The sequence below is a fragment of the Physcomitrium patens genome, chromosome 19 (assembly GCF_059467195.1).
Source record: "Physcomitrium patens ecotype Gransden chromosome 19, ASM5946719v1, whole genome shotgun sequence".
In the NCBI taxonomy this organism is placed as follows: domain Eukaryota; kingdom Viridiplantae; phylum Streptophyta; class Bryopsida; order Funariales; family Funariaceae; genus Physcomitrium; species Physcomitrium patens.
In genome coordinates, this window is record NC_143428.1 from 13193225 (window position 1) to 13202646 (window position 9422).

General features: G+C 32.8%; 1 protein-coding gene across 1 annotated transcript; it reads left to right on the plus strand.

Moving 5' to 3' along the window:
- Positions 1-1014: 1014 nt before the first annotated feature.
- LOC112295754 (protein ASYMMETRIC LEAVES 2) lies at positions 1015-3655 on the plus strand. The gene is made up of 2 exons (XM_024547670.3): positions 1015-2580; positions 2748-3655. Exon 1 carries the CDS (start codon positions 1879-1881, stop codon positions 2569-2571), a length of 693 nt encoding a protein of 230 aa, XP_024403438.1. The 5' UTR covers positions 1015-1878; the 3' UTR covers positions 2572-2580; positions 2748-3655.
- The last annotated feature ends 5767 nt before the right edge of the window (positions 3656-9422 follow it).

A 9422-nucleotide genomic window follows, 5' to 3' on the forward strand; every position in this document is an offset into this window, starting at 1 on the left:
GACTTCGGGCTCCACCTCGAACTTTTGATCTCATGCACGTCGGGTCACAATGCAAAAGTATCGCCTCAATATGTGGATATTGTTTGGAATGCAGTGCCGTTTTGTGTGTTGCTGATAAACACTTTGCATCTTTGAGTTGTTATGCATGTGGAGATTGGGGCCGAGGGTTTTGTTTAGTCTAGATTTACAAAAAAAAAACTTGACAATAATTTATGGGTTGATAAATTAATGTACTGAGAGACGCATGCGTTATTATTTTCTGCTGCCGAAGATATTCCTGTTTCTGATAACATTTAGACAAAACTAGGGCCACGTTTGGCTAAACTTACAAAGAAATTACATACATACATATATATATATATATATATATATATATGACATAATACACAAAGCTGGAACATTCAAACCAGCAATGAGCTGTGTCATTTTCCCTTGACTGCTGGATAGAGCGATGTGTTGTGGCGTGAGACCACGAACCTTCATCATTTGCTCAAGAGGAACTGTACGCACCACGTTAAGAGACCCCCGTCGTGCCGAGAAGAATCTCAGATCAGTCGTCGCCGATGTCATGTTTTGGAGGACTTCCGGTGGCCGCACAATTTTACTGCCCCAAGTGCCTGAAAGCGCGCCAAGCTGAGAGCATTCTCCGAGCGCAACTGCAACGAATCTCGATGATTCGATTCGACTTTCGTCGTCATCCATCGCACCGTCATCCTTCGTCACCCTCTTTTTCGTATGAATCAAATGAAGACAAAAGTGAGAATGGTCACCCCATCTGAGCTCACTCGGAGATCTGAGTGGAATGTACATCTCGGGGTCCAAGCCAAGCCAAGACCTCGATGGAATTTCTACGTTTACCTTTACCGCGGGTGGGTGCTGAAAGTCGTCTGCAGACAGACAGGGAGCGAGTGAGGGTGGTCCGCGTGGCGGAGGACGAAGTCCAGATGTGCAACGCGACTCCAGAGCTTCGCAGACAAAGTGGGGACATTCGTGCGGTTGTTCAGGCGTCAGGGGGACCATCCAGGTCATGTTATGTAGGTCGAGGCCATGTGGGAAGGCGATTGGTTCTCTTTCAGCGGTAGATCTGGCGGAAGCACGAACTTGCCCCGAGTATGGCGCCCTTGGTTGAGCACCGAGTTGCCGCCAGGTCGGGATTGGGTTTGGAAGCCTGTCGAAGGGGACTTTGAATCCGTTGTCCCGCCAGAAAAGAGACTTTCCGGGTTTCGACGCTGATGCTTCGGGACGGGGTAGCCACCGTTGGAAGTGGGGTGGTGTTGGAACGCCGCCGCTTAAGAGTAAATTGATGGGTCTCCTGATAACCTTTCGAACAACTACGAAGGGAGAGGTCTGTGCTTCAGAGGATTATTCTTGCCGTCGATAAATTGTTGTTCCAGCTAGTTTTGGATTTTGCGTATTGCGCGCTCATAATTCTTGTGGACCACTCTTGAATACCCTTACTGTGTGTGGAGTGTGCTTGAGCTGTTTCAGCCGGAACTCAGCGTTGCATTTTAGAGTTTGGGAAGGAAGCAGTCTGGGATGTGTAGCGACTTTCTGATGTTTCGACCCGAATTTTATTTTCGTATTCGAGGATAGTGAGGTTTTCCTGCTAATTCGGGAGTATGACTTGAAGCAGTTGGTTTCACGTTATGAACTTAGCTACCTATGGGAGATTTTGGCGGATAGGGATAGGGCTCGACCTGACAGGTCTGGTGAGAGTGGCGGTAGCTGGAGGTTTCGAGTCATGGCAAAGCTTTTGTAAGGTTTAGAATATTGTCTCGGCGTCCAGTGTAAGATAAAGAACTTGGTATCCCTGAGGTAGTGACCGACAGAAGGGAGAGAGGGCTCGTTCTTTGCTAAGTTTGTAAAACGTAGGCAGGAATGGCGTCGTCCTCGAGTTCTCCGTGCGCTGCTTGCAAGTTCCTGAGGAGAAAATGCACATCGGAATGTGTGTTTGCGCCCTATTTTCCTCCCGACCAGCCCCACAAGTTTGCCAATGTTCACAAGATATTTGGAGCTAGCAATGTCACTAAGCTCCTGAACGAACTCCCCACGCACCAAAGGGAGGATGCGGTGAATTCTCTTGCTTACGAAGCAGATGCGCGTGTGAAAGATCCTGTCTACGGGTGCGTGGGCGCTATATCAGTCTTGCAGAGGCAAGTGGCGCAACTGCAGAATGATCTAGCATCCGCGCATTCAGACTTGGCGAGGTATGCAGCGGCAGGAATGGTTGTCCCTTCCGTGGACCAGGGAGTGTCATCGTCTTTAGGATTACGAACAAGTCTTTCTCAAGGACATGCGAGCCGGGAGCAGATGCTGACGAGGGAGCAGTTGATGGACCTTGCAAGAGCAGACCCTTCACATCTATCTAGAGAGCATCTCATGGAACTTGCAAGGGTTGGAGGAGGATCTTATGAAACCCTTCAAGCACTTGGCCTTTCTGGAGCGCTAGGACCGCTTCGAGCATCCGCTTCTAATTTTAGACCTGGAGGGGAGGGGAGAAATAGGAGTGGAAGCGGAACCGGAGGTGGAGTTAGTGGCAGTAACGCTGGAGGACAAATCGCATCTCCATGACGGTTACAAGTCAGTACACTACTCACACATTCATGAACTCAATGCTATTCACCCTTGATATTTCTGCTTCAATTCTCTGAGCTTTCGGAGCATGAAGATGATCACAAACATGTCAACCCCCTACTCATCCTTCTTGACCCAAATTTGAAATAAGGATCATTTGCATTTGATTGCAGGGGCTGTACTCAGAGAACTATGAAACGAGTAGAAACACTTGCCGAGTATTTTGGACGAGAACCTTGACATTTGCAGCTCAGGACGATTTGGAAGGAAGTAGCACAAAGACAGAATCGGTGGCTACGAATTCGAGAGCACGCAGTTTTTGCGGTGTCAAGTCTGAGGGGTATCATTGGTTATCTATTCAGATCTCTTCTATAGAACGCGCCTAGATGTGACGAACTCGCCATCGTCAGGTGGCACCAGAACTCGCCTCATGGTGAACAGTGAGCTCGCCCCTCCCTCTCAGATTTGTAAAAGCGAGGTTCGATATATGTACATGTTTTCACGTCAAGAGAGCCACCGCTTCTCCCACCCAGATGGGTTTGCATGCATCATCCAAAGGCCTTTTCAATGTGCCGCAGCTTGTCACAGAGTCCTAGACCATTTCGCGTCCGTGGCGACAGTTTCTAGATCTCCGATAACTAACTCAACTCCAACCGCGTTGCCATGGGTGAGAGGCCTATTCAATCCAGTCCGTTGAGAAAAATCTACCCTCGTGCGATGCTCTAAACAAGCAGTCCTTCGCCGCATCGAAGCGTGTAATCACTCCCCATCTACTCAGCATCTCACAGTTCGGCGCCAGGTCATGCAGGGTCGACTTTCAAGCCATCAGAAGCAGACACGAGTAGATCTCTCTCTTCGCATGAAGGAAGAATTAGATTGGGAAGTTTCAGTTCGGTGTTCGAAGGACACTGCGGCGTCATCGGTGCATGTTCGGCGACACCCAGTTTTGTAGATCGTTGCTGGTTCAGGCTTGGATCTGTGTCTGTAGTCACTCCAATTTGAGCCAGATCTAGACTGTTGTACGCATTCTGTCAAGTTCAAAATGTGCGATTAATGCAAAATGCATCGAAGTAGTTGCTGATTCGTCGGTCGTGGATCGATGTGTTGCACGTCGAAGGAGAGTTCTTCAAGCAGTAACAACATGCAACAGTTAGTTTGTTCGTTTTTTTGGTCACTTTTTTTTGTCAAACTAGTCAGAAATTTGATTGATCTTAATTATGTTGAACGCACAGGAATCGCTCACTCAACCAGTTTTAGTTAAATTGAATTGGATCTTATTTATTTTTAAATATATTTGAAATACAGGTACTGATCGATAACAATGAAAAAGTACATGTGTAATACGTATTAGGATGAAAAAAAAAATCTGTGGTGGTTTGCTTCTTTAAAGTAAATCCAAACAGTAATGCGATTATGTAATTCCTAAGTTTTGGATGTTGCAATAAAATTTAAAGTATTATGACTTGAATGATGATACAATCTGTAAGCACCCATAACTTTGAATCCGAGTTTTGGCAATGACGTTTGTGAAGACTCATGCACTTATTGTTTCACAGCAATGACGTTTGTTTCACTTATTGTTTCATCAGTAATTGGAAGTTTTACCGACAATAAGTGCATTATACTAACTAATGTGAGTATTAAATAACTAATTAAGTTTTCAAAATTATGTCAAAAAATGGTACATAAATTAAGAACATATGTATGTAGATTTTTGTATTAAAATGCAATTACCTTAATAATATTTAATTTTTTTAGATTCTTATTTTTAAAAAAATGCATAATAATAATAATCACAACAATAGCATAGCAATAGATACATACAATACAATTGTATTATATGTACTTATGACAATTCATTGTATAGTAGAAATAATTCAACTTTATGACTATCCTCAAATACATATGTGGATCAATGCTTCACACGTTTATTTTACAATTTATCTTAAATTCTTTAAATTTTAATGTGGTACAAAATGCAACACAAAACTACAATTCAAACTCTGAAAATAAAAATATACAGACATATCGAAACATCAATATAAATTTTAGTAGATTAATAATAGTAAAATTTATAAATAACCAAGTAATATAAAAATATTAAATTTTCATAAATTAGTGTTTAAAAATACTTAAACAAAATAGTAAATTTAATTATCATATTAAATTTAAAAAATTAGTATTTTCTTCTCGATTGTTATGTACAAAACTTTAAAAAAGAATTTACAGTTAAGCTCAAAATAATAACCAGATATCACAGTCTATTTATAAGAAAAATAAAATACAATTTAAAATGAATGACATATTGATTTTGATAAGGATGGTTTTATGAAACAAATTTTTTCAGGGTGCATTTATCAAATTTTTTAAGGGTGAAATTTATGCAACATCATTGTTGCTTTTACAATGCCACTAAAGATTGGTTGTATTTAAACTTTCCTATCTTTTTTAACAACTGAAAAGCTTTATTTGTTGTTGATTTATATATAATTCTAAGATAATATTTTTCATTCTTTTATTTAATAATTTGAAATTAGTGACTAATATTATTTTAAAAAAATAAATTTCAGAAATAATGTCACTTTTTTTTTTCTTTCTATGTTACAATATGCAGAATAAAATCAGGATAACTTGTTAATAATTAAATTGGTTATAATATTAAAAGTACACTTAAAAGATAGAAGAAATGAAAATAAATATTTTTATTTTACAAACACTCAAATTTTTTATATATATTTATTAAGATTAATTTATATAATTTCTTTTATAGTCTCATATCAACATCCTTTTCATTTTAAAAATGTATTTCTTCAAATTATTTACTTTGTGAGATGAAAATAATATAATGACAAGAAAATAATATTAAAATTTATAAAAATATGCTTTTTTGTAATAAAAATATTATTGTTTATTTTTATAATTTATTGCTATTAAATAAATAATATATATATATATATATATATATTAAACTTTAATAAATTAAAAAGATCACATTCCAAATAATTTTAATTTTTTCATATATATATATATATATATATATATATATACGTATTTATGGATTAATATTTTAAGTATATAATTACAAGTCTTTTAATGATATTTTCAAATACAATGCATTTTTTTAATTATTTTAAAATTACTATTTACTTTATAATTTTTATTTTTAATTACACTTTATAAATCAAAGGGTAATTATTTGAACTAACCTAAAATTTAAAATAAAATAAATTTGAATTGAAAAGGGCTTAGTGTCACAAATATATATAATTACTAAGAGAAGTATAAGGTAGAAAGTAAATAAAAGTAGATTTCATAATATCTTGTGGACAAGCTTTGTAGAAGCTTTATAGACAGAAAATTGATTTTAGAAGTGTTTCTAATTCATTGGTAGGTTTGAAACTTAGCCAACAAGTTGGATACATGTTGTACATGTTGGCGACTTGTGGTATAAGTGGGCCATGTGGCATATATGGAAGAAATATTGCCTTGCAAGTTAGATACATGTTCGAGATCTTATAGAATGTTGCCATATAGCTCTTAGTTAATATATATGGATGCAAGAATGAAACCTTCTTCACTCTTGTCAATATTTTTTTTGTTTTTAATCTTGTTTCAAGAGTCTTTAGTCTTCTTGTCTTTAGCAAAGCCATTCTAGTTCTAATATATTACTATCTTTGAATGAATATCTACTCTTTTCAAGTGATTCAAGTGTGTATTGAGGATTTTATTGTATGTGATTCATGTCCTTGACACTTAATGGGTTACTAATTTTTTTAAAGACATGTTAAGATTTCCTATAGTTTGATTGGATGTGCTTTTAATTTAAACAATGATAGTATAAGAAATCTTATAGAAATCTTTAAACTCTACTATGGACCTTGTCATCATAGCGAGTAGATCATTAAAACTTCTTCACATATTTTTGATCAATTTAAAATCTTTGACAATAAAACAACAATGAAAAGTAATCTTCTTTAAGTCTTTTAAAATATAAATATATTATTGTATAAAGCAAAAAAAAAGTTGTCTTTTCTTTTAATATTTTTGAAGTAATTTAATAAATCATTTTTTAATTATAGTATAAAAATTCTAATAATATATATATATATTTATAAAAATACCACATAAAAATTATTATTATAACACATAATAAGATATTAATATTTTTTAGATTAAGCTACTTATTTTAATTATTTTAGATAAAATTAATTTTAAAAATAATTAAAATATTTTAAAGATATAGTTCATTTTTAAAAAATTAGTATAATAATTTTTGAGAGATTTAGTTTTTAATTAAAAACTTCAATTATAATATATATTTTAAACTTAAATAAAAAATAAAAATTAGTAATATAAACATAAATATATATAAATTTACATATGTATGTATATGTTTATAAATTTATTTTAATTTAGAAACAAGTTTGAAATGCCTATTTAGAATTATTTTTATTTTGTAAAAAAATTGGCATAATTAATGGAAGATGTTTGTAATATATGTTTTAATAACTATTGCAATAAATAGTCATTAGATTTAGTTTTATGAAAGATTTTTAAACTTCTGGATTTAGAAACCATGTGACAAAAATAATTGGTATTTATAATATAAATTTTTAATTTGTGATTTATAAAATCTAATCATATTTTTTTTATGTTTTTAATAATCAATTCTTAAATTAGTTTTTAAATTAATGGTATCTTAATTAAATATAATAACATTTGGTATTGTATTATGTAAAGTCTTCTTTGAGAATATACATGACACTTAGTAGATTAGAAATTGTAACAACAAGATTCTAATTACTTTAATAGAATCCTAAATAAACTCCAACTAAACCTTAAAAACCTTAATGAAATTCAAAAGAAATCTTAAAGAAATTACAAAAAAAATCATAAAAAATCATCAATTAACCTTAAAGAAATATAAAAAAATAATAATCCTAAATATATATTATAGAATTTCTAAAAAAATAAAAAAGAAATCCTTTAAAAATACTAAAAATAAAAATCCTAAGTAAATCCTCAGTAAAACCTAATCAAAGCTTGATATAGCTCTAAAAAAATTCTAATAAAATTCTTACTAAATCCTAACCAAAAATCAATGAATCCTAATGAAATCCTACAAAAATCTTAAACAAATTGGAAGTAAATCCTAACTAAATTTTTATAATTTTTTTGAAATTTTAATAAAAATTAATTAAATCATTAATATCAATTTTTTTTTGTTTTTTTTGTTTTTTTTTAAAAATCTTTAAGGAAAAATCAAACATATAAAGTTTGAAAAAAATCCAACTTACTAATTAAAAGAAGGTACTCTTAATACTCTTGGACATGTGTCCTTCTCCTTCTTCAACCTAAATGTTGATCTTCATGCAGTAATTATTCCTTCTTGAACCATTCAATTTCTCTCTTAATTAGCAAAAGTGTAGATAACCAAGCAAAAAATGCTCTTTCAAAGTTTTGCTTCAATCAAATTGACTGATTTTGTAAGATCATAAGAAACCTCATTGATCCAAAAATTCAAATATATAAGATCCTAATCTAATAAAACTTTCACATCTTTTAATCTAAATGTTTAATTCACTTCAAATTTGCATACCACATTTAAGGCAAGTACAATGAAAAATTTAAAAATTTGCTATAATACTCACAAGCTCTTTAAATATATAAGTATCTTATTACTTCTCTTAATTGAAAATCTCTAAATGCATCTTCCACTTCAAAAAGTTCTTTAAAACTCAATATACATCCAAAATACTTGAAATCAATGCTAAAAAAATCTTCCTAAAGTCTCCTTTTAAATCTCAAACTTTGATCAACTAAAGAACTCTGAAATTACTATAGGTGTGTTAAAGTAAGTAAATAAAAGTGAAAATAGAATAAATTACCTTGTAAAAGATATTCCCTTAAATATGTTGTTAATAGTCAAAGAATTGATTCTTAATAGTTAAAAGGAGCATCCTCTGGATATAGGATGAGGTCAAGGATTAAAAGTCAAAGTCAAAAGGATAAAGTATGAATTAGAAAATATCCAAAGATTGAGTAAGAGTAATTAGTGTTTGGCATAGAATACCCTCGTAGTTATTAAATTGTCAAAGGATCTGAGGACCATATGATACTTTTGAAGGAAGTTAGATGCCAAAGAATCTTAGGACCATGTGTGTAAAAGTCAAAGAGTGGAAATTATCTTCTAGGCAACAACCACCACCTATAAGTATTGGATGTTGAAAGTAAGAGATATCTTAATCTATATTCTCTTTGTATGCAACCTTGTTGATGTTAAATATTGTGACTTCATAGTGCTTATTCTTCAATAGGTTATGGGCCCCCTTACCTTTAATTGTGAGTTTTGAAGTTCTTTAAAGTCTTATTTGTTGTAAGGAGTAGATCTTTTTGTTGTTTTTGATGTTAGGATTTGGTATCATCAAATTCCATTGTTATATCTAGTTGTTGATGTAATTTTGTTCTTATTTATTGTAAAGTATATTGATAATCTTGGAGATTGTTAGATACCTCGGAATGATATTTTAAAACACTAGTATTGAGTTTCTTTGATAATTTATATCATTTGTGATCCAACATTGTGGTTTTATGTGATAAACTTTCCTTGAGGTTATCTTATAGTTATAAGAAGTATTTTGTGAGGTTAGAAGTATTTCATGAAAAAAAAGGATGATTGTAGAGTGACAAAGCTTATACAAGAGGTTAAAATAGAGTATAAGACTTGTGAAAAGTCTTATAAGTGAAGTTGAGAGTGATTAAAGAGTGAAATCATTTATTTATTTACAAAGAAGGTATTTTAGGTTTTTAAGGTAGAAACACTTTTTTGTTGATTTTCAGAGTTTTTA

Bases quoted from the DNA above. Each gene is read 5' to 3' on its own strand.
- LOC112295754 (XM_024547670.3), top strand. From the start codon at position 1,879: ATGGCGTCGTCCTCGAGTTCTCCGTGCGCTGCTTGCAAGTTCCTGAGG.